Here is a 26,769-nt window from a genome sequence, read left to right on the forward strand (position 1 = left end):
TAATAGATGACCTATCACCGGGATAAACCATCAGCTGGAGATCAGTAGGGGGGGTCTGACATCCATCACCCCCCCCCCCCCCCCCCCCCCCGGGGCTCCCTGAATTCTGGTTTCACTTCTCAGGTCATGTGATGCCATTTTTCATTGGCCTGATTGGAGTTCAGGCAGACAAATGGCGTCACTCTGAGCCCTGTCATTGGCTGCCTCTGAGTCACGCCGTCCCTGACACTGCCCTCCTTATATTACAGAGCTCATCAGGCATCAAAACTACAAGCACTTGTTGCTCAAAAATGGCGGGGCGCTGAAATCAGTGGAGCAACAACTGCCACCACAGCCCAAGAATCCAGGGCTGTGTACCTTGAACCACTCTGGAGACCTTTTGTAACCTGCAGTTCCCTGAGTAATGTTAATGTGACCTGTGTGAGCTTCTTGCGGCTGCTTCTACAAGTACTGTTCGCTCCTTGCAGTGACTGTGACCACCACATGGGTGAAGCGGCGCAGTGGCCCTCAAGACCCTTTAACCTTCCATTTAGCCACAGTGTCCAATAAACTCAGTGGCTTGTGCTCCGGCCTTGTGTGTCCAGGACAGGCAGTAGCCATCCCACGGCTCCCATGATCAGCCATATTAGCTCTTATGGGACTGATTTTTTTCTATCATTTGGTCAGACCAAATAACGCAAAATCACGGCCGCAAAATAACGCGGCGTATACGAGACTAACTCCCATTGAAATCAATGGGAGTGTATACGACGCTCAAAATCTCACACGGCGTATACGTGCAAGGTCACACGGCACGTTACTCCGTGTGAATGCACCCCAAGATGACACGGAGAGCAGATCCTGTGCATCGCTACATCTTCAAGCAGCTGATCTGTGGTGGTCCTGATGTTGACCCCTACTGATTAGATATAAGGATAGGTCGGCAATATTTAACCCTTTGGAAACCCCTTTAAACCTCCTGCCATACACTTACCCTCAGGTTTAGACATTGTGTCCAGTAAGCTCAGCGACTTGAGCCCGGTCTTCTGTATTCCGGACAGGAAGTAGCTATCTGACGACCCCCATGGTCAGCCATATTAGCACTTACAGGGCTGCCTTGTCCGTCACTCGGTCACAGAGATGATTCCAATAAAGCGACACAGAGCTGGCGTCCTGTGCATAGCAGTCTTGATTTTTATTTTTGTACAAAATATACATTTCTGAATTGCAAAGCAGCTATTAGAGGCTAACAAACCGGACACGTCTAAATACAGTGGGTGAGTTACCTATATACACAGCTCATGCGTTATACGTGAGGTTCGTTTCAGATTCCTAGTGTTAAATCAGTGCGGATTCAGCCCCTTCTCCCTCCCCCTCCCCCGATAGTTAAGATGAAACAGGCATTCAGTCAACGAAACACGAGGAAGAACACGCCGAAGAAACATTCCTCCGAGTCATGTAGAAAGATGAGGTTAATACAAACTTTCAGTCAATAACTGTCATGCTGGGAGACTCGACATTCACAAGAGACGTCCCAATGTCAAGTCATTGGAGCCGGCTGAGAAGCTGGAGGGATTCTTTTCAGTTCCAGCTGCGGGATATTGCTAGTTGTGTGTCTCAGCGTTCTCCTATACACGGGCTGAGGTCAAAGCAGCCATACGTCATCTCTGTATATCTATAGCATGCTACCATATATGGTTTTTTTTAATAAGATTTTTTCGTAGCCCTACCCCACCCCCTCCATATAAAAACAGCACAAAGGGTATCCCTTAAAATTCTTACCTATTGGAAGATTATTGCACTTTCCAAAGAAAAATTTAATGTGCATAGAATTTCTAGATCATGTCACGCTCCGCTCGTCCGAGGTCCCTACAGACATTGCGTCCTCGTCAGATCGCGGCCATACAGTACATTCTGTGGTTCAAAGGTCGATCCCATAAAGGTTTAGGATTACATTGGGTTACAAAGCTTCGCTACCCATTGTGCTCATTGACAAATGCATTGCTTAAAGGGGTTCTCCAGGATAAGCCATCGATATCAGATCAGTGGTGGTCTGACACCTGGAACCCCCCACAGAACAGGGGACAAGTCCTGCAGCCACTTTACCTCTTACCAAGCACAGTGCTATCCATTGTATACTGGCTGTGCTTGGTATTGCAGCTCAGCCCCATTCATCTGGTCATGTGACCAGTGGACATGATGTCACCGTTCTAGGGTTGAGGGATCGGATCCCGATCGGCGATCGAGCAGATTTCACGATCAGGATTGGCTGGAAAATGATCGGTATTTTGAAATCTCAAGACCGGCTTAACCCTAAAAGTGACTCTTCCCATAGAGAAGCATTGACTAGGGTTGAGGGATTGGGAAAGATCGTGAAATTTGCTCGATCACCAATCGGGATCCAATCTTTCGCGATCGCTCAACCCTAGTCAATGCTTCTCTATGAGAAAAGTCACTTTCAGGGTTAAGCCGGTCTTGAGATTTCAAAATCCGATTTCTGATCATTTTCCGACCGATCCCAATCGTGAAATTTGCTCAGTCGGCTGGAAAATGATTGGAAATCAGATTTTAAAATTGATCCTGAAATCTCAAGATCGGCTCAACCCTAGGACGCACCCAAGTGCCGGAAGCTCTTCAAGCATCTGATTGGTGGGGGTTCAGGTTGTTGGACTTTACCGATCTACGATCTAATATTGATAGACTATCCTTAGGACAGGTCAGTATCATAGTCTTTGAAGATCCCTTTAAAATGAATTCAAGCTGTTTAATTTCTTAAAGGCCCCCCCCCCCCCCATAGCATTTCCCTTATCCTTTGTTGGATCACTGGAGGTCCAACCACTAGGTTCACAAGAATGAGGGTCCCCCAAGTGCTCCATGTGAAATCCACTTCTACACGACTTCCATCAGCCCCATAGATATTAGAGGAGGTGGTCACACGTGCCCCACCACTCTATTCACAAGGGGCCCCTCCTATAGTTAGAGGATAAGCTCCATTTTTGGGGAAACTTCTTTAACTTTACGTCTATGAAGAATTTAGAAAATAAAATGGACATCTCTAGCGATGGTCGAGAAACTGTGAGCGTGGTGAGAGTTGGAGTTCTCAATAGTCGGAGAGCAACAGGTTAGAGATCTCTGGTCTGTAAGGTCTCTGGGTTTTTTGGTGGCCCATTCTTGGGAAAAGGATTTCTTAAGCATTACCCCTGGGACCCCCACCCGTCAGCACGATGAAGGGCGAGCTGCGATAGCGCAGACAAGCAACTGTGGACAATGACGATGACAAGATGCTTGTCTAAAGTCAGGCCCTCATGATCATCCTGAGTGGGCCATAAGGTGTCCATCCCCATGTACATTGGATTAACCCTAGGCCTGGCCAGCTGGCTATCTGCATATGGTCCGGTCTCTACATCGATAGGGGAAGAACATTGAGCATATTGAATTTTATGCTTGATCCTTATATATGAATACATACATGCTCATTCAGAACCAAGCATGCATGTGTATAGATAGTTTGGGGGGGAATAGCTGTTGGGCAAACTATTGTACGGCTGACAGCTATGGAAAGTATATGGCTGCCCAAAGTCCTGGAGATCCCCTTTAATATGCAATGTGAGCAAAGAAAGATCTTAAAAAATCTTAAAGGGGTTGTCCAAGGCTAGATACTGATGGCAAGTTCTGGCATCTCCACCAATCAGCTGCATCTAGAAGTGGCCATGCCACGCTATTGCATCTCAGCTCATAGGAAGATGAGTGACAGCCCCTCCCCCCCAACATGACCACAGAGAAGCGTACAATACGTTCAGCCCTATATAATCTACAGATCCAGTGATCAGATTGATGGGGGACCCCAACCATTCTGATACTGATGACCCATCCTAAGGACCAGCCATCGGTATCCAGTCCTGGATGGCCCCTTTAATATTTTGTGACATAGCTGCCCATGCACCATGTGCTATACAAATATGAAGAGCTATGTTAGACCCTGGGAAAATAGAAAGAATTTCATCTCGTCCGTCCCTAAGCAGAAAAATAAGGTCCTGACGGCGACCACAATGTATTTACAGAAACCAAAGCAGATGTGACGATGCAAGCGGTGAAAAAAATACAGGAAACTCAATAACGTAAAGTATATAGAAAAGTGGAGCATATACATTAGCATATAGCACGTCTGATCACCATGCATGTCCTCCTGGTGCATTCAGTGGTACATAGAACATGCTTTCAGGCACATACATGTGGATCACAGGCCAGAGCTGAGCCCCCCGGGTCAGTAAAGGTCATGGGCCCCTTATCGTCTATAATACAGGGTGCTCTGGGGTGACAACTTGGACTACAGTGACTGCGTGACAAGGGCCTCATCATCATTTTCACAGTCTGTTGTTGCCACTAGGGGGCGCTCACTTCATGTAGATTTAGTGCCATGTCACGAGGGTCACCGATGAGGCTGGTGATTGGGGGTAGGACGTCATCCATACAGTAAACAAAGACCAGCATGGACCACCGGAGGGGCGACGCTGAGTTTAAAGGGGTTTTCAGGGCTTATCAATTGATGACCTTTCCTTTAGATCAGCTAAAGATCAGTGTAGGGGTCAGACGCCCATCTCGAGGCCAAACATGACGTTACAAAGTATCTTAGGTTATTGGGATTCCAGATGGATGTTTTCTATTATCTGAGACTTTGGGGGTGCCTGACTCACAATTCGGTCACCTGGGTCCACATCTTGGTCTTTTATTATGTAGGTGGCATCTTTATTCTCCCTAGTCACACCAAGAGCTGCAATCAAAAACTCACTGCCGCCCCCTTGTGGTTTGGTGCATGTTCTTCTTTGGTGCATTGTAAGATATGTAATAGGAAAGGGGTTTTCTGGCTCCAAATATGCACAGGGTAGGTCATACGTAGCTGATCTGTGGGGGGTCTGGTACTGGACCCTGCGCAGGTTTGCTGTTCTGGTAACCAGAAGCTGCTGCAGAAGAACGGAAAAGTCTGTCCTTATCCCTATACAGTGGCAGGGCTGCAGCTCAGCACCTATTATATGGTACTGCACATGCTCCTTGTTCACTGCTGTGGCTTCCAGTTAATCTGTGTGAGGTCCAGGAGTCAGACCCCTACAGATCAGATGCTGCCGATCTATCCTGTGCATAGGTCATCCATATAACAGATGCATCTGGGGCTGGAAGACCCCCAACTGTGCAACTCATAAGTGTAACATGGGATATCAGCTTTCCATTATGGGTGCGTGTCAGCAGTACTTACAGGTTGCCAATAGGTGGCAATAAAGAGACAGTTTTCTGTCTGTAGGAGGAGAGCTCATTTGCATACCCTTTCCCAGGAATTATTGCCTGTAAGACTTCTTACACCAGCTGCATCTCCACCTGGAGAAACACAACCTGCCAAGAACAAGAGGGATGCGATAGACCATGCTGTATCTATCTGTAGCTCTAAGAAGTGGTGACTTTTTCATTTGGGGTCTCTATAAGGAATGTTAGAGGACTATAGGTGGATGTCCCCTTTAAAAATGCATGCCTATGGGCAGAGGTGTGACCTGAAGCTCCTGGGCCCCAATGCAAAATCTGTACCAGGCCCCCTATAATGTATTGTCTTTATGAGAAAGTGACTCCTGAAGACTCCCATGCCTGGGTACAAGCCCACCCTTAAGGTACACCCCTGCCTAGTGGTGGGAAATGACTGGTCAAGCATGTTAAAAGAAGGCAGCTCTGAAGGAACGTTTCTAAAGCATACTTGCCTACAGTCCCATCTCTCAAGGCCCTGACCCATGAACGTTTCGGTCAAGGGTAGAACCTAAAATCCCCCACCCTATAGGACTGATCTATTGGAAATTATTCTATAGCAATTATGGAGTATATAACAACTGAGGAAAATCAATTCTTATGAGTCCGTCATAAGCGAAGGTTGGATCGTGTCGGCTAAAGTCTCTTCTTCCTTGAAGATAAGAACCATGGCGTCACTTGAAGATGTGCCGTGATAAGTGAACGTCAATGCTGTCTGGTACTACTATCATCCGAAAAAAATATAGACTAGAAGTTTCTAAGGTTTCCCTGGTTTTCGGAAGCCAACTGGAATTTTCTTCAGAGCTTTCAAGGTCTCCACGGACGTCCTCACCGGAGACGACGACTCCCACCGCGAAGGTCTTAAGGTGGAAGAATCCTTGTGTTATTAGGCAATACCTTTGGGATCTTCAAGTGAGGGATCGGCTCCTTTAAGTGTTTACAACGGCCAGGACATCGTACAGAGACTGGGTTTGCATTTTTAGTTTGCATCGGATGCGCTCGCATCCACATTGTCTGTCTAAAAGTGTGACCTTGAAAAAAAAAAAAAGAAAGAAAATCTTGGAGACCTCGAGTTCGCTAAATGACGTTGTCAAAGAGCTGCATCGATCTCATGATGTTTTCATCCTGCGGAGGAGAAAGCGGAAAAGGTTACAAAAGAGATGGGGCTGATACTTCAGGATGTTCTGGAAATATATGGCTGCCTCATAGGACCAGGGTGTGGAGGCGTAGTCGTAGTCAGAGCCAATGTTGGGTAGAGTCAGAGTCGAATAAAGTTACTAACTGCTAACTAGCTTCTAAATAAACTGCTACATTACTGCACACAGTATTATGTCCCTCAGTGGCCCCTGCACACAGTATTATGCCCCATAGTGGCCCCTGCACACAGTATTATGTCCCATAGTGGCCCCTGCACACAGTATTATGTCCCTCAGTGGCCCCTGCACACAGTATTATCCCCCATAGTGGCCCCTGCACACAGTATTATCCCCCTTAGTGGCCCCTGCACACAGTATTATGTCCCTCAGTGGCCCCTGCACACAGTATTATGCCCCATAGTGGCCCCTGCACACAGTATTATCCCCCTTAGTGGCCCCTGCACACAGTATTATGTCCCTCAGTGGCCCTGCACACAGTATTATGTCCCATAGTGGCCCCTGCACACAGTATTATGTCCCATAGTGGCCCCTGCACACAGTATTATGTCCCTTAGTGTCCCCTGTACACAGTATTATGCCCCATAGTGGCCCCTGCACACAGTATTATGCCCCATAGTGGCCCCTGCACACAGTATTATGTCCTTCAGTAGCCCCTGCACACAGTATTATCCCCCATAGTGGCCCCTGCACACAGTATTATGTCCCTTAGTGGCCCCTGCACTCAGTATTATGTCCTTCAGTAGCCCCTGCACACAGTATTATCCCCCATAGTGGCCCCTGCACACAGTATTATGCTCCACTGTGGACACCCATAAACAATTATTATACTCTGGGGTCTGAAAAGACTAATGTCCCGGGCCCTGTGGTAGCTGTCTCTGGGGGTAGTTACGCCTCTGATTGTTTTTAATTATATCATCTAATTATCAATATTATATAGATGATTAGATACATCATTTGTTACATATTACATAGACAATCAGTCTGTCTCTGGGAAAGGTCCGTCTTGTTGGGGAACAACTACTCCAAATTCTTGTTCTTCATGTCCTGGGCTGGCGAGAGCTTACCTTCTGACACGATTCAATGAATTCTTCAATGGTAACAACGCCATCTTTATTTCTATCCATTTTCTATAAAAATAAAGAAGCAATACGGTATTTCTTTAATTTTTAGCCACATGCACTGATTCAATTCTTAAAGGAGTTCTCCGGGGCTTACAGTTTTGTGAGTGTCCTTAAGCTAGGTCAACGATATGTGAAACAGATTAGCAGATTGAAGGAGCCGCTAAGTTTTGCAGCTCAGCCCCATTCACTTGAATGGGACTGAGCTGATGTTATACCATGTGCCCATCGGCCAAGGGAAGAGGCACCACTTCAAACAACTGATCCCTACCAATCGTATGATGATGACGTATGCTATCGACAGGTTATCAATATACAATCCCTGGAAAACCCCTTTAATATTTCTATTCTTCCAACCCCCTGCACAGTGTGAAGCAATAACACTCTACAAGGGCACAGCATGGATGAAGGTTGTCAAAATTGAGGATTTCACCTGAAAAAAATTCTCCACGTGTTCCCTTGGTGCCTCCTCTCGCATGTTGGGGTACGTATACTTGCCCATCATGTCATATATAGATTTCATGATGTCCATCATTTCCTGCGGATACAACAGAAATAGGTCAAATGTAAATGTAAATTGTACAATTGCATATCCTGAGCGTGTCTGTACTGGGGAAACCTCATATTAATTGTTATTAAAGGGGTTCTCCAACTTCCAAAAATGACCTGCAAAGACATCCCCAGCAGTGCTAAATCCTCACTGTTCCCTTGTGCACCATTTGCTTGGCTTTATTTTACCTTTATTTTACCTGCTGCTCCTTGTATCACTGTTATTGACATCCAGTGACTCTGTGGACAAACTACATTCCCCAGGATTCATCTGCCTGCTCTCACTCTCTGTGTGCCCCTCTCTCCTCCTCTCTCCCATCCAATGAAATAACACATAATAAGCCCCTCCCATGTCTGGAGTCACATGATGCTGCAATGTTTTGTTTGCAAGATCACTCCCCCTCCTGTGAGCAGCAAACGAAGAGAGTGAGAGCCGGCAGATGAATCCTGGGAAATGTGGTTTGTCCATAGATTCAATGTATGTAGATAACAGTGATACAAGGAGCAGCAAGTAAGATAAAGCCAAGCAAAGGGTGCACAAGGGAATAGTGAGGATTTAGCACTGGTGTGGATGTGTTTGCAGATCATTTTTGGAAACTGAAGAACCCCTTTAAGGCCAAAGTTACATGAATGCTTTAATGGGATTCTACCATTAAAAAACTTTTTTTTCTAGATAACACTTCGGAATAGCCTTTAGAAAGGCTATTCGTCTCTTACCTTTAGAAGTGATCTCTGCTGCGCCGTTCGTTAGAAATAAAGTTTTTTACCGGTGTACTAATTAGTATGGGGGCGTCCCCACTGCTGCTCGAAAACCGGCTCCAGCGACGCCTCTATCTTCTGCTGGATCCTCCCCTTTCTTCGTCTTTTTTCGGCATCACGTCGGACGCCTGCGCAGTTGGCTCCTGCCAGTGGGACACTAGTAGAGCCGACTGCGCATGCGCGGCCATAGTTCCGAGGCCACATTTGCGCGCATGCGCAGTCGGCTCTACTAGTGTCAGAGCCAACAGAGGTGACGCCGCCGAAGAAAGAAGGGGAGGATCCAGCAGAAGATAGAGGCAGCGCAGGATCCTGTTCTCGAGTAGCAGTGGGGGCGCCCCCATCGCATTTCCAGCGCTGGGGCCCGCCCCCATCGCTGCCAGAGAACTAATTTACATACCGGTAAAAACAGGTATTTCTAAGGAACGGTGCGGCGGAGATCCCATCTAAAGGTAAGAGACGAATAGCCTTTCTAAAGGCTATTCCGAAGTGTTATCCACAGAAAAAAGGTTTTTAATGGTAGAATCCCTTTAAAGGGGACCTGAATTAGGCCCAACTATTTTTACATAAGATATAAAAAGTAGCCAAAAAATCACAATACACAGTATAACAGGAGGTGTAAGGAGTGTCGGACTGACATTCCTTTGGCCCACCTTACAACAACCTCTACGCCCTTCAAATTTGGGTGTCCTTTGCTGGACCATCCTTGTGTTAGTGCCTGGACCCAATGGAGGATCCTCTAGTGCTCTGCTGGGCCAGTCCAACACTGGGTGCAAAGGAGGTCTCCTAATCCAGATCAGGAGAAATACAAAGTTGCAGGCCGCAGTCTACCTACCCTCAATACAGAAAGTGACATTTTTTGGGACACTTTTTTCCAATCTTCCGTTTGATGTCCCTATTGAATTCCTTGAAATAATTTACAGGACTCGCCGCTATATTTGCTGACAAGTTGTGTGGAAGGGCCAAGGATGCATGTGTCAGTCAGCACTCGCTACATAATGGAATAATGACTATGCCTTACCCTAGGCACATCCATCATTCATCGTACCCTCAGGTGCTCAAGACGTCTAGAAGGAAACGTCTATCGAAAGTGAAATTGACAAGATGTTCTATTTGGATGACAATTATCAGTAAAACCGGAGTAAGGCGGCCCCGGACACCATGGTAGGGATGTGCTCCGTATTTCGCCAGCAGTCACACCTAAGGCGATGTTCACATTTGTATCAGTCTCCATTCTGAGATTCCAATGCAGAATCCCCAGACGAAAAAGTCCAACAAGAAATAATGGAGACGCAACGAACTCCATTATAGACGATGGGTCCCTTGGGGATGTATATATCATACACCATCATATAGCTTCCTACATTATATATCATATACTATATCCTCATATCTCATCATTATATATTATCTATGTATACCAGGATTACCTCTTTAGTGATGCAGCCATCTTTGTTTAAGTCGTACAAGTTAAAGGCCCAGTTGAGTTTGTCATCTATGCTCCCTCGTAGGATGATAGACAATCCTGCTACAAAGTCCTGCAGATGAGAAGACAACGTTTAGGTCGCAGACAAGATATTTGTAGACATTGATGAACAGACTCACTGACTATACGGAGAATAGGATGGGCGGGGGAGGGGCTATTCAAAAAGTTCTCGCAAAAGGGGTTGTTTTTGGTTACTCCACCCAAAAAAGTGTCCCTGGTGTGACTCTGGATCCTATCAAAAGCTTGTTTTTAATGTCTAATCCTAGACATCCCCTTTAAGGCTGAGCAGTGACTCCATATTCTGCAATGAAGACAGTAGCACCCATGCTTGGTCTTCTTCTCCTCTGGTCACTTTGAATGCCTAAACATTGGTCATAGGACCCCTGTTTTACCAGTATGTGGTTATCCCAGAGGCGGACGTCAGACATTTATTATGGTTCTGTAGAAGTGCAATGTATATCTTATTAAATAAAAATGCTTCTTTCTCCATTTCTGCGGCTGCTTTCTTCCCTCCCTTCACTTATTCTCGTATCACTAGCAGAAGCCATATCGAAAGAGTGTAAAGGACTGTTAGCCTCAAATACAGATCGGCACATAGATTGGGTGAAGGGAGGAGGAGAAAGGAGCATTTTTCTTAAACAAAGTTTATTGTATTCATATTCTTTTGTTGTGTAATTGGAGGAACGCTTTAAATGGTGGCACTGAGCAGTATGGAGAATACAGAGGGGACCTACTGTCCATATATAGCTATCTGCCGTCCACAAATTCTCACCTCAAAGCTGACTGAGCCGTTGTGGTCGGTGTCAAATGCATTGAATAGAAAATGTGCGTACATGCTGGAATCTGCAATGGAAAAGGACAGTAAGTGACAAGAGAACACACTGGAGAATAATCTACAGAGAGATGAACATGGCCTCCCCCCTCCCCCAGCAGATTGATATAGAGATTCTGTATTTGCCACATGGCTGTTACTTTAAAGTTGCTATGCCTACTAGTCAAGCTTTGGCTTGGTCTATTCAGCCAGTCACAGTTTTGGGATGCAGAGCCTATCAAGGCTGTAGTTTAGCATCCAATCCAGGGCTGAGGCGGGGTATTGTAACCAGACACTGACCTTACTCAGGTGCCTGTGATTACTTTAGTTTTCAGGCTCTGTGTTCTCAGCCTTTACTCCCAGTAGCCAGTCTCTGATCTCCCATTTTACTGATTTACTCTCCTGGTTGTTGATTTGACTTTATCTGTGACTTGATACACTTTGACTTCTGATATTCATGTTGGCTATTCCTATATTCTCCTGGCTTGTGATCCTGACTTATGTATTACTCTCTTGCCTGCTATAGGGTTTCTGGTTTGGTCCTTGTCCTACAAGTGCACCTATTATCTGTCTCTTTGCTCTGGGTCCTGAGTTGCACAATCCATCCTGCCTTGCGGTGGGCTCCACCTTAGACTTTGTGATCCAGAGCGGTGTAGGATATTAGATATCTAGTTTACTTACTGTCTGCTGGTCCTAACCGTTACCTTCTGCATATTAGGAAAATGCTTACATAGCAACTGCTTACAGGTATATAGCTTAAGCAGCACTCAACTGTGACCGACTAAGCTCTCCATTTATCAGGGAGACGTCTTCTTTGCAAAAGGTTTGATATATACCTCCAAAATTTCGGGGAATGACTTGATTATATAACAACCCTGGCCATTTTCCCCTACAATTCCTCTCTTCTCTCTCTAATAAGGACAGTGTTTTGATCCAATAGCGATATTCCCTGTATTCTTGGTTTGATAACCTGTCTACGACCGATAGCCTCCAGCAATACAGTGTATTATTAAGAAGGAACAGCAGAGGGAGCTCTAATGTCATATAATAATACAGCACCGCCGTATGTCGCAACGTTCTGCATCTTTCTAATAAATGTTTTGTTTCCTGTGAATAGAAATATTTGTGTCTACCGAGAACATCTGGACCTGATCACATCCAACTCATAGACTCTAAGCCTTTATGGTTACTGTTAGTATTGTACTTTTTTTGGGTACTGTATGTGAACCCTGAAATGTACAGCACAATGGAATGAATGGTCTCTAAAATCAAGAATAATAATAATTTGACTTGGTTTGTTAGAAGATAGAACTTTGAGTGCACGGACATTCTGTATATAGCAAATCGCTAAACCGTGGTGGCTTTGGTCTTGTCTTACAATGTAACTCCAGTTATAAAGAACTTGTCATAGATGAATAGCGCAGGTGAACATAATAAACTTTATAATATATCTTATTAAGGAGATCTGTTTCCTTCTTCACTTATTAAGCTGTATTCTGTGCACTAGTAGCCTCCTATCTACAACCTAGCGAAGAACAACAAAGAGGAGCAGCAGCAATTATTTGTGGTCCTTTTCTATCCCTTCTCTCTACATGCACTAATATGGAGAAAGGAACTGCCCGAAAAGTGGAGAATAAAACAGATTTCTATTTCTATATCTTATTGACACCTGTACTGTTCTCTAATGAAGTGTTGTATACAGTGGCGTAACTAGGAATGGCGGGGCCCGTGGCGAACTTTTGAAATGCCCCCCCCCCCCCCGACCAACGCCAAAGACCTCGACCGACCCCCTACTACGCATTCCTGCACACAATATTATCCCCATAGTGGCCCCTGCACACTGTATTATGTCCCCATAGTGGCCCCTCCACACAGTATTATACCCCATAGTGACCCCTGCACACAGTATTATCCCCCATAGTGACCCCTGCACACAGTATTATCCCCCATAGTGGCCCCTGCACACAGTATTATGTCCCTTAGTGGCCCCTGCACACAGTATTATGTCCCATAGTGACCCCTGCACACAGTATAATGCCCCATAGTGACCCCTGCACACAGTATTATCCCCATAGTGGCCCCTGCACACAGTATTATCCCCCATAGTGGCCCTTTGACACAGTATTATGTCCCATAGTGGCCCCTGCACACAGTATTATCCCCCATAGTGGCTCCTGCACACAGTATTATCCCCCATAGTGGCCCTTTGACACAGTATTATACCCCATAGTGGCCCCTGCACACAGTATTATCCCCCATAGTGGCTCCTGCACACAGTATTATCCCCCATAGTGGCCCCTGCACACAGTATTATCCCCCATAGTGGCCCCTGCACACAGTATTATCCCCCATAGTGGCCCCTGCACACAGTATTATCCCACTTAGTGGCCTCTGCACACAGTATTATCCCCCATAGTGGCCCCTGCACACAGTATTATGCCCCATAATGTCCCCTGCACACAGTATTATCCCCCATAGTGGCCCCTGCACACAGTATTATCCCCCATAGTGGCCCCTGCACACAGTATTATCCCCCATAGTGGCCCCTGCACACAGTATTATGCCCCATAGTGTCCCCTGCACACAGTATTATCCCCCATAGTGGCCCCTGCACACAGTATTATGCCCCATAGTGGCCCCTGCACACAGTATTATGCCCCATAGTGGCCCCTGAACACAGTATTATGCCCCATAGTGGCCCCTGCACACAATATTATACCCCATAGTGTCCCCTGCACACAGTATTATGCCCCATAGTGGCCCCTGCACACAGTATTATGCCCCATAGTGGCCCCTGAACACAGTATTATCCCCCATAGTGGCCCCTGCACACAATATTATACCCCATAGTGTCCCCTGCACACAGTATTATGCCCCATAGTGGCCCCTGCACACAGTATTATTCCCCATAGTGGCCCCTGCACACAGTATTATTCCCCATAGTGGCTCCTGCACACAGTATTATTCCCCATAGTGGCCCCTGCACACAGTATTATTCCCCATAGTGGCCCCTGCACACAGTATTATCCCCCACTGTGGACACCCATAAACAATTATTATACTCTGGGGTCTTTTCAGACCCCAGAGTATAATAATCGGAGACCCAAAGGGAGAAAAACATTAAAAAAACCCTCTGTTACTCACCTATCTCCCAGCTCCTACGCTGTCGGCCTCCGAAGTAGTCCATCTTCAATGACGTCAGATGACCCGGGATGCAGGCGACATCAGATGACTAGGCTGAAACCTGCCTGGATCGTGGAGAGGTAAGTAACAGTGTTTTTTATGTTTCTTACCTCTCCCGGGCCGCCGATCATTATACTCGGGGGTCTGAAAAGACCCCCGAGTATAATGATAGCAGCGGTAGTGGCTGTCACCGGGCCCCTAATGTCCCGGGTCCTGTGGCAGCTGCCTCTGCTGCTATGGCTGTAGTTACGCCACTGGTTGTATATAACTGGAGGCTGTACATTATCATCGTATATTAGCCTTTGTAGAGCTATGGCCCACACCAGTGTCATGCTTTCTTCGGTTACACAACTCACCTCCTTGTGGGAAAAACTGAGAGTAAATCTGCTTGAAGTTATCTTCATTGACAATGCCGCTCGGACATTCCTGTTACCGGGAAATCAGACATAAGTTGACATAAGAGCAGGAATCATAGATCGCCATATCACCAGGTACAGAGGCGTGCAAAGTTTAACATGATAGAGATATGTGAAGTAGACCTGTGTATCACCACTAGGGGCGCCGCTCTGGTTTGCCGGATATCTCCACATCTATCCCATTAGTAAATTAGGTAATTAAGTATTAACATGCACGGTCTGTTTCAGCGGAGGACACTAGAGCCTTCGGCTTTCCAAGATCACAGAATGAAGAGGGAAAAATCAGATCTCGACCCGGCGCTGACACTCATCTACATAATGAGACGGGGAGTGCGATACCGCCACCATCTATAATTGACATTTACAGCATGTGGTGCGGCCCCGCGCGCTGTCTCTGTAACTAATCTTTCTTGCTGATCTTTAAAGGAGATTTCCAGCCCTCAATGGATTTCTCATGGTATTAAGAGTCATCAGTATGTGATCTGTCGGGGTACGACACGTGGGGTGTGACACATGGGGTATGATACAGGGGGTACGACACGTGGGGTGTGACACATGGGGTACGAGACGGGGGGGGGGGTGACACATGGGGAACGACACAGGGGGTACAAGACAGGGGGTACGACACGTGGTGTGTGACACATGGGGTACGAGACAGGGGTATGACACGTGGGGTGTGACACATGGGGTACGAGACAGGGGGTACGACACGTGTGGTGTGACACATGAGGTACGAGACAGGGGGTATGACACGTGGAGTGTGACACATGAGGTACGAGACAGGGGTATGACACGTGGAGTGTGACACATGGGGTACGAGACGGGGGTACGACACGTGGGGTGTGACATATGAGGTACAAGACAGGGGATATGACACGTGGAGTGTGACACAGGGGGTACGACCAGTGGGGTGTGACACATGGAATACAAGACGGGGGTACGACACGTGGGGTGTGACACGTGGGGTGTGACACGTGGGGTACGAGACAGGGGGTATGACACGTGGCGTGTGACACAGGGGGTATGACCAGAGGGATGTGACACATGGGGTACAAGACAGGGGGTACGACACGTGGGGTGTGACACATGGTGTACGAGACAGGGGGTATGACACGTGGAGTGTGACACAGGGGGTACAACCAGTGGGGTGTGACACATGCGGTACAAGACAGGGGGTACGACACGTGGGGTGTGACACATGGGGTACGACAAAGCCTCCGGTGAATGAAGAACTCGTATTCAACTAGTAGGAGCGGAGTTGCAACTCCGTCGCTTATAGTGGTGGTAGGGGGGAAGGTATCACAGATGATAGACTTAGATACACAGCTTATAGTATCGTACATGATCGGCTTAGATACAGCAGATTAGCAGCACAGTATCACACATGCTATACAAAGAAGACAATCACGGAGTCCAGCACCTCCCATGGAGTATAATCTCCTCTATATCATTTCTGTAAAATACACCCTTGGTATAAAGCCTCTAGTCGATGCTACAACCGCTGGCGCGGCGCTAAGTAATTGCCTGATCTTTGACATGGAGCTTGTAATGGAACCTAGAAGGGGTCGGGACTGGATCAGACTTTTCCGTAGCAATGAGGCTTCCTGGATTTTAAAAATAGAGACAAGTTACCCAAACGGTTACAGCGGAGGAGCGACCTATTATATATTCATGAGATCTCTTTCCATTACTGTTCTATTTGTGGTGTTTTCGCGCCATGCCGCATGGTCATACGTTGTTGTACTAGAGCAGAAACGTTAAAACTAGAGATGAGCGAGTAGTATTACATCGAGTAGGTATTGGATAGAAAACTACGGTATTAGAAATACTCATACTCGTTCGACTACTACTCCTATTCACAGTAAAGATTTGATTCAGAAACAGCACTGTATAGCATTCGGCCAATCAACGCTGGTTCTGCAGCAGGCTCTTTGCTAGTCGGGAGAGCTGGCAGCTTGTGATATGAGGGAGCTGACTTTTTCTCATAGGAATGCATTGACCACCGTTGATTGGCCGAATGCTATACAGTGTACAGCATTCGGCCAATCAACGCTGGTTCTGCTCGTCTGTGAGGAGGCGGAGTCTAAGATCGGACCACAGCAGTCTCCATTGTTGTCCGATCTTAGACTCCGCCTCATCACAGACGAGCCTCCAGCAGAACCAGCGTTGATTGGCCGAATGCTGTACACTGTATAGCATTCGGCCAATCAACGCTGGTTCTGCAGGACAAGTAAGTTCACATTAGCGCTTGTCTCCCGTCTGGAAGGAGTCCGCAGGAGGACCCCCCCGAATGGAATATCAGCGCAACTGCAAGCGCTGTGCAGTTAAAGCACACGGACCTGTTATAGTCTATGGGGTCCGTGCGCTTTAACTGCACAGCGCTCCTTCTAAACTTGTGGACTTGGTGACTCTCCTTTAGTCGAATAGTGGTTTTCCCTGAAACGAGCATTTTTTCCCATAGACTATAATGGGATTCGATATTCGATCAAGTACTCGAAACGAATATCGAATATTTGACTACTCACTCCTCTCTAGTTAAAACGTACCTTTAAATTTAATACAACTTTTCATAAGTATAAGAAACTTGTAATATGTCTTATTAAAGAAAAATGCTTTTTTCTCCATTCCTCCGGCTGCTCGTAGTCTCTAATGACTGATAGAATAATGTAATTCTTATCAATAGAGAGTAGAGTTTCCTTCCCCATCTACCAGGCTACTTTCCTTCTACTTCTTTTCATTCACACTCTTATCTCTAATATCCAGCTTCACAAAGAAGAAGCTGCTGGCTAATAATTGAGTTATTGCCTAGAGCATTATCTTACTAGATATAGTACAACCTTAGTAAGAGAAGCAGAGCGTCACAGCTCATGTATGTGCGTTCTCCTTCTCTCTCTATGGGACACGAGGGAGGCGATACCTTGTGGTTTATTAGACTATGTATACCTTACTAAGAATTCTGGGAAAGGAACAGGAAAATATGACCTCCTTAGTTGGTCCACACTAGTTTGGGTCACGTGTACTTCTATGTAAGACCAACAATGCCCAAAACATGTAGCGGTTCAGAGATTGTGCCATGGTCAGGACCAAATAAGCTAATAGAGGGAGCATTGTATTTAATAAGAGGTGCTGGACTTCCATCTTTGTATATGGTGGATACAGTCCTCCGAGTGCAGAATTTTGGAGCTGATGGGATCTCATTGGACAGACCAGACATGATGGGGGAGATCATTGGACACTGGAGACTACATAACGGGGGGATCGCTTTGGACCCCAATACTTACATTTTTAAAGCCTCTGTACAGAACCTGAAGTTCTTTTTTGGTAAATTTGGTTTGTTCTTGTAGTTGCTCCAGTCCCTCTGGACGATGGCAGACGGTGGACAACTCAAACTCATCCTCTACACTGTCTGCAAAACCAGAGAAGAAAGAAGATGTTAAAGAAGGTTATAGACAAAGGAGGGACCTGTCAGAAGCTTCCATCAAAATCACCCCAAATATACAGCAGATATTCCCAGATACAGTGCACACCCTGCCGCAGGACGCAGCATTTCAGTCTCCAGGTGAGGATATTTGGAGAGGTTCACCCACAAGTATCTGATCACTGGGATCTGACTGGCCAAGAGAATGGGCATCCCTGCACCCCACTTGTTTGAATAGGGTTACGGTCATACATGTGCGCTACTGCTCCAATAAAAGTCTATAGGACTGGTGGAGATGGCTGAGTACCAGTCAAACTTTGGCTTTGTGTGTTCAACCAAGAGAGGATTGGGCTGTAGACTGAATAAGAGCTATACTTCAGCCTCCAGTCCAGGGCTGAGGCGAGGTATTGTAACCTGACACTGTGCCTGTGATTCCTTTAGTTTTCAGGCTCTAGGTTCTCAGAATTTACTCCCAGTACCTTTCCCTGTTTTCTGATTTCAGTTTTCTCTGATTTGGTTTTATCTGTGACCTCCTAGACTTGACCATGGCCTGGACTTCTGACAGTCCTCTGATTTTGTTTTGGCCATTGTCTTACTCTCCTGGTTTATGAATTATTCTCTGCAACAAAGTTTCTGCTCTGGTCCTTAGCCTACAAGTGCACTTGTTTTCTGGCACCTTATTCTGGGGGTGCAACCTGGTTCCCAAGCTGTAAAGTTCATCCTACTTTGCAGCAGGCTTCGGTGAGATCCTCGGGGTACCTGGGTAGTTTGGTTACTTGCTGTCTACTAGTCCTGTCATATTAGGACAATGCCTAAATAGCAATTCCATCCCCTCTTGAATAACACAGAAATAGCAATTTGCATTTGACACATTTAAAGATTCCAAAACAAAAGATAATTTAAAAAGAAATAAATTCAAATCTAATGAAAATAATCTAAATATCAGAATATATAATGTATTACATATTTATGTATAAAACCACACTCAGATATTGTTCATTCTTTTCTGTTCTTGTGTTGGTCCTGAGATGAGCGGCGCAGTCTGCGGGCAGGACACCGAACACCAGACTCAACCTCCTGAAGTGTGTGCCAGCGAGTGTGATATGAACAAGGTACACGGTAACACGAGCGGCCTGACCCAGAATCCTACACCTGCCCTGCCGCTGCCAGAGGATTAATCTCTCATTAAATGGGATGGAATCGCTCACATCATGTCGCTAATTTGTAGGGAACTTCTCAATCAGTCAATCCCATATTAATCAAGAGAGGCAATTAAGACGTCAGGAATGAAGAATCGCAGAGAGAGAACGAGTGGAAAAGCGGTCATATATTATATCAAGTACTGAGAGGGAAAGATATGGACGAGGAACCTGAAGTAGATAGAAACCGAATAATAATAATAACGACAAGCACGAGGTCGTAAATAGCAATGTGTCTGATTGGTATACAGCAACAACATATCTATCTATCTATCTATCTATCTATCTATCTATCTCCTATCTATCTATCTATCTATCTATCTATCTATCTATCTATCTATCCATCCATCTATCCATCTATCCATCTCCTATCTGTCTATCTATCATCTATCTATCTATCTCCAATCTATCTATCTATCTATCTATCTATCTATCTATCTATCTATCATCTATCTATCTATCTATCTATCTATCTATCTCCAATCTAGCTATCTCCTATCTATCTATCTATCTATCTATCTATCTATCTATCTATCTATCTGTCTATCTATCTCCTATCTATCTATCTATCTATCTATCTATCTATCCATCTCCGATCTATCTATCTATCTCCTATCTATCTATCTATCTATCTATCTATCTATCTCCTATCTATCTATCTATCTATCTATCTATCTATCTATCTATCTATCTATCTATCTATCATCTATCTATCTATCTATCTCCAATCTAGCTATCTCCTATCTATCTATCTATCTATCTATCATCTATCTATCTATCTATCTGTCTATCTATCTCCTATCTATCTATCTATCTATCTATCTATCTATCTATCTATCTATCTATCTATCCATCTCCGATCTATCTATCTATCTCCTATCTATCTATCTATCTATCTATCTATCTATCTCCTATCTATCTATCTATCTATCTATCTATCTATCTATCTATCTATCTATCTATCATATACAGCTATCTCAAATCTAAATCTCCAGACATGGAAACTTCACATTAGATAAATGACTTGTCTGCAGCCCATTTATTTATTGTCACAGTCCATAGTATGTTTCGGACAATGGTTACTCTCTCTACTGTTTTACACCCAGCACTCAGCAGGGGGCGCAATGAGTGCTGTAAGAAGCTCCTCCCATCTTTGAATAATAATAATGTACTTAGCGGTATTTTTTTTTAAAGATCACGTCTTTCCTCTGTCACTTAGGGACGGTTAAAGCTCCATTGAGTATATTTTCAGCAGTCAGTGGATCTCCCCTTTAAGTCGCCTTTAAGCACAGTATATAACAGGAGTCAGACGTACAGACATACAGAATAAATGAGAAAGTTGTCACTTGCTTTCACTGACTGAGGGAGTGTCCGTAGGACCGCAGCAGGGTAACAGTTTGAGGATTCGCTGCTTAAAAGCTTTTTTATTTTGGCTGGGAACATTCCCTGAAATTCACCAGAATAAAGCAAAGTATTAAATGACAAATTTACACGGCACAGAAAGAATGTGGAAAGCAGACATGGAAAGCTGGGTACTGACACAAAGTGCACACACGGTACAGGATTATCTAATAAAAAGTGCAATATCTCAGGGTGTACGCCCTCCTGCAACTTTGACACAATCTGTATCATGATTTTATTTTACACTTAAAGCATGATCTTTTCTTTAATTGTTCAACAGGGATGGTTGGTCATATCAGTGTCTTGTATTAGTTTGTACGTCTTCCTGCAATTTTGACATAATATTAGAGATGAGCGAGTACTAATGGAAACTCCCATTTCGAATAGCACGCACCCATACGAATGAATGGAAGCGCCGACACGCAGACTTTGCCGGCGGCCAGCCGATTAACCCCCTGCGTGCCGGCTGAGTCCATTCATTCCTATGGGTGCATGCTATTCAAAACGGGAGTTTAGAATAGTACTCGCTCATCTCTACATAATATTTGAAATATTTTATTATTGTTAAACTATTATTTTTCCTTTACTTCATCATCTGGAATTGTTGGCAATATAAGTGTCTTTTATCAGATTGTATGCCCTCCTGCAGCTTTGACATGTAATAATTTTATTTTACTAACCATTACACTATTATTTTTCCTTTGCTTCTTGATCTGCAATGGTTGGTCTTGTATCAGCTTGTACGTCCTCCTGCAGCTTTGACATATGTGAAATTTTATTTTACTATTCTTAAATTATCTTTTCATTATTCGTTTATCTGAAAAGGCCGGTCATAAGTGTCTTGTATCAGCTTGCATGCCCTCCAGGAAATTTGACAAAATATGTGAAATTGTGAAATAATTTTATTTTACTATTATTAAACTATTATTTTTTCTTTATTCGTTCATCAGGAATGATTGGCCATATAAGTCTCTTGTATCAGCTTTTTCGTCCTCCTGCAACTTTGACATAACATGTGAAATCATTTTATTTTACTATTATTAGACTATTATCCTTCCTTTACTCGTTCATCTGGGTTGGTTGATCCTATGACATTTATTTCTCAGCTTGTACGCCTTCCTGCAACTTTGTTTTATTATGTTATAGTAACTAACCATGTGTCACCATGAATTTTAAAGCTTTTTTTGTACTTCTCTGTTATTTCCAAATAATTCTGATGATTCTGAATTTATACGATCTGTTTTTTGATCAATTTATTAGATAATCCACATAATAATAAAATTCAAGCTGTTTCTGTACAGAGACTTATTTCTATATTTTACTGTGAACCATTCTAGTTGAGAAACTGGTCGAGTTGCCCATAGGAACAACTAAGCTCAGCTTACATTTCTTAAAGGAATTTTTCATTCTTATGATATTGATAACCTACAAATAGGATAGGAGACCAATATGGGATCAGTGGGGGGGATCTGAAACCTGAACCCTCTAAGGATCAGGTTCTGCACCAAAACTATAGAGTGTACAGAGCCAGAAACAGACAGCGCCATATGCAGTTCAGTGGCCATTCTGGGTTACTTCAGTTCTGTTCACGTATAGAGAACTGACTTCCTCTAAACCACCAGGAAAGGCACTTCATTCTTTGCCTGAATCCCCTTAACTGGGATTCTGCATTAGCAGCTTGCCTGCTTGCTGATGGGTTCCAAGTGCTTTATATTGCACAGAATAAGAACAAATATTAAAATAAGTGCAAATGAATATAAGAAGTCATGTTATATAACAAAGATACTGGATCTTATAGAGCTGATGATCATCATTCATGGGGATTCACTTTACTACATCTTCTTAAAGGGAATCTGTCATATGAAAAATGTTATCTGAGCTGTAGACAGTATGAAATAGAGCAGAAGGAGCTGAGCAGATTGATATATAGGTTAGTGGGGGAAAAACAGTATAACCTTGATTTATCTATTGAAATTGGTGAAGTCTAGTAGGCGGTCCAATGAGTTACTGCCCGCCTTGTCCGTCACTGATAGCTCCGCCTCCTTCACCGCAAGAGCAGAAATTTCAATGGATAGATGACAGGTTGTACTGAAATTTTTTCCTGCAAAATTGTATATCAATCTTCTCAGCGTTTTTTGCTCTATAACATATGCCCACAACATTTTCCAGGTAAGAGGTTCCCTTTAAATTTATATTTCTATTTATTTATTTTTTTTACAGATTTTATTAATTCTATCCAGAAACAGCTTGTATTTATTCACAAACATAACTGATATTTCGCTAGAAATATTTTCACACCTTGGCACAGCATGCAATATTGACATTTCCATTCTGCATTCTACTCAGCAAAACTAGGACAAAAATGGGAAAAAAAAAATTAAGAAGGAAAGTCAAAAAGTACAACACAACTTGTCATTTCGCTTGTAATAATTGTGGGGTAATAGTAGCGGGGTATATGTGCTTATATAGTGTATAGTGTTATATTGGATTCTAATCTATCAATAAAGGAAACCATCTGCATCAATATGGTTGGACAAGCGCTGGTCCATATTTCATCCATCCTGGTCTGTATTACTGTTTGGATCAGGTCCTTCTTTCCTGCACCTGTGATGTCCATCTGAGGCGGAGAACCCTAGCAGCTATCATCATCCTACCATTTAGTGATTATATTATATGTCTTCAGTGGGTGTAGTTATCAGGAGGACACTACATGTATGAGAAGATAACCTGACCACAATAAGGACATCATGGCTGGTTATCAGGAGGACACTACATGTATGAGAAGATACCCTGACCACAATAAGGACATCATGGCTGGTTATCAGGAGGACACTACATGTATGAGAAGATAACCCGACCACAATAAGGACATCATGGCTGGTTATCAGGAGGACACTACATGTATGAGAAGATAACCTGACCACAATAAGGACATCATGGCTGGTTATCAGGAGGGGGCACTACATGTATGAGAAGATAACCCGACCACAATAAGGACATCATGGCTGGTTATCAGGAGAATACTATATGTATGAGAAGATAACCCGGCCACAATAAGGTCATCATGGCTGGTTATCAGGAGGACACTGCACATATGTGAAGATAACCTGACCACAATAAGGACATCATGGCTGGTTATCAGGAGGACACTACATGTATGAGACAATAACCCGAACACAATAAGGACATCATGGCTGGTTATCAGGAGGGGGCACTACATGTATGAGAAGATAATCCGACCACAATAAGGACATCATGGCTGGTTATCAGGAGGACACTACATGTATGAGAAGATAACCCGACCACAATAAGGACATCATGGCTGGTTATCAGGAGGACACTACATGTATGAGAAGATAACCCGACCACAATAAGGACATCATGGCTGGTTATCAGGAGAGGACACTACATGCATGAGAAGATAACCCGACCACAATAAGGACATCATGGCTTGTTATCAGGAGGACACTACCTGTATGAGAAGATAACCTGACCACAATAAGGACAACATGGCTTGTTATCTTCTCATACACGTAGTGTCCTCCTGATAACCCGAGCACAATAAGGATATCATGGCTTGTTATCAAGAGGACACTACGTGTATGGTAAGATAACCAGCCATGATGTCCTTATTGTGGTCGGGTTATCAGGAGGACACTACGTGTATGAGAAGATAACCTGGCCATAATAAGAACATCATGGATGGGTTTTTCAACAAAGTCCTAGCCCATATAAAGTTCTTTCATTCATGGTAAAATCCATTGTGAACCCATCAAGATTTTGTTACACTCTGTTGGGTACTTTTAACCCTTAAGTCCTATCATGGTGTCTATCATACACCACTATCATATACATATCATTATGATAGACACTATGATAGTACTTAAGGGTTAATCCAATTTTTTGTCAGAACGCCTCTTTAAGTATTATATTACTTTTGCTATGTTGCAAAGAGATCTTGCCTAAACACTATTTCAGGGTTGTCTTAGGGTTAACATCTTCCACCTTAACATGAAGTTCCCATTGGGAAGCTCCATAAAAGTCTCCACGATGAGATGTTTTTGGAGAACACCTACATGATACGTTTCTACTTTTGGATGCCTCCTTTAATTCCACCTCTGAAAGTGAATCTAGAGAGCCGCGCGGCGGAGTGTCCTGACAATTAGCAGCCATGGACTGGTAGAGAATTTTCACTTTACGGACTTTCCATAGGGGGCTTTTACTTTGTAAGCTTCTCAAATGGCCACGAGGAAGAAAAGAATGATTTCCCTACAGAATCTCTAAAATAAACTCTTGCTGGGGGATGAACAGAATGAGTTCAGATGTTCCAGTATTCTGTATATGTCAGATACTAATAAAGTCCTCAAGTCTTCTCTCCATAGACCCAGGTGAACCCCGGTCCCTGTATTTTTAAACCTGTCTTGTTACATTCTAAATATTGAACAGCCAATGACCTTTTACATTCAAAATTCCGACTTATTCCATGTACATGGCCCAGATATGTCTTGTTTTACAGTGTTGGTGAGGCGTTGGGGACCTAATGAAGGGTATGGACAAGCTGGTGCTCATGACAAGTTGTGTGGTGTTCCTCTTTGACATACTTGAAGACTAAAATAATAAAAAGGAAGAAGAGAAAGGCAAACAAAGTGGTCAGCAAGCAAATCAAGTCCAACATGCAATTTATTAATACAAGGACAGACAGTGACGGAGGAGGAGAAGATGACAAAGGGAAAGAGGAGCAGCAATGGTGGTGGTGAAGCCATTGACTTGTTATGCAAGAAGAAGCGGTTCTAGATGGAACGGTCAAGGGGTTAGCTATCACCTTTCCGGAGGACTATGTACAATGATGATATTACAGGCTACCCAAAACCTCATTTGGACAACCCTTTTTAAAGACAACATGTTGTAGAAGAGCCATCATTCAGGCTGTAGATTGTCTCATAACAAAAATTTTACTTTCTTTCGAAGAAGGTTAGACCTGATGGACCTGTATCTTCTTCCAATCTCATGTAACTATGTAATACTCAACAATAAAATTCATGTATACCACTGGAGTAAGGTCTGACAAAAGTGAACCTTCCACAACCTTCTGTGGACCTGATGCTCTTCTACCAATCTACGTCATAGGTTTGATCCAAGTGACCCCACCATAGATTGATGGAATGTTCCCATTCAGGAACACATTCATAATCTAATCGTGTTTTAGCTTTGGGTCCATTTCGGAGACCTCTTCCCCATTAGCCTAGGAGCTCTGAAAAGCCCCACCTGAATATCATACAACCCCCTGATCCTGGGCCAAGTGGTTATTATAGCCTACAATTCTGTAACCAATTCTGATATATTGCCATCAAGACAAACCCTTTTTATGATGAGTCAAATTATGGCCTCAGAAATTCTTGATTTCCAGCGGCCGATTGACATCATAGGTTACTCATGGATGGCATAATACAGACAGATCCACCAACATGTTAGATGTTCTTTGTTAGTTACATATCAAAAATTCTGTACAATGTCAGGTTTGCCAGTATGCGCCCTGGGCATCAGAGATATCGGCGCCATAAGCTTCACTCCACTGTCAGAAGGGCGGGCCTTATAACTTACCATCGGTACCGGGCTATGAGGAACTTCTCAGTACTGACAGTACACTTGGCTATGGAAGAGTCTCCGGCACCCGGGTGCATGCTGGCAAATTTGACCAAATTTAGACCAAATATTCTCTCTCTAGTCTAGACACTTCTGGGCAAGAGGATATTAGGCCAAGATTTATCCTACCCTTCTAACTGGTGGTAAGAACCTGTTCCAGATAGGCTTCTCCAGAGACACTGTTTGACCTGGGTTTTGGTGTAGAATCTGTACCAGGTCCACCACCTACCTTGTACCATTTTATAATACGGTTGACTAGAGATGGGTGATCCTCTTAGGATTTGTTTCTTGTGACTTGGGCCCCAGATTTGTTTGGGGTTGAATAAGTTTGGTATGAACCATTCCTTAAATTGGCTTAAAACATAGT

The 26,769-nt window shown here is 44.1% G+C and overlaps 1 protein-coding gene across 3 annotated transcripts in view; it reads right to left on the reverse strand.

The window, feature by feature from the left end:
- Nucleotides 1-5,636: 5,636 nt before the first annotated feature.
- Nucleotides 5,637-26,769, reverse strand: part of KCNIP2 (potassium voltage-gated channel interacting protein 2) — a 251,777-nt gene continuing 230,644 nt past the window's right edge. For 2 of the 3 annotated variants that reach the window (XM_075257856.1, XM_075257857.1), the window contains exons 2-8: nucleotides 18,023-18,147; nucleotides 14,682-14,751; nucleotides 11,104-11,174; nucleotides 10,276-10,383; nucleotides 7,974-8,078; nucleotides 7,487-7,549; nucleotides 5,637-6,390 (exon numbers count right to left, since the gene is read on the reverse strand). In XM_075257856.1, the coding sequence (XP_075113957.1) occupies nucleotides 6,343-6,390; nucleotides 7,487-7,549; nucleotides 7,974-8,078; nucleotides 10,276-10,383; nucleotides 11,104-11,174; nucleotides 14,682-14,751; nucleotides 18,023-18,147 (590 nt within the window). In that variant the 3' untranslated portion in view covers nucleotides 5,637-6,342. Of the gene's footprint in view, nucleotides 6,391-7,486; nucleotides 7,550-7,973; nucleotides 8,079-10,275; nucleotides 10,384-11,103; nucleotides 11,175-14,681; nucleotides 14,752-18,022; nucleotides 18,148-20,708; nucleotides 20,805-26,769 lie in introns of all 3 variants that reach the window. The other variant, XM_075257855.1, reaches the window with a different exon arrangement.

Source organism: Leptodactylus fuscus, chromosome 10 (assembly GCF_031893055.1).
Source record: "Leptodactylus fuscus isolate aLepFus1 chromosome 10, aLepFus1.hap2, whole genome shotgun sequence".
In the NCBI taxonomy this organism is placed as follows: domain Eukaryota; kingdom Metazoa; phylum Chordata; class Amphibia; order Anura; family Leptodactylidae; genus Leptodactylus; species Leptodactylus fuscus.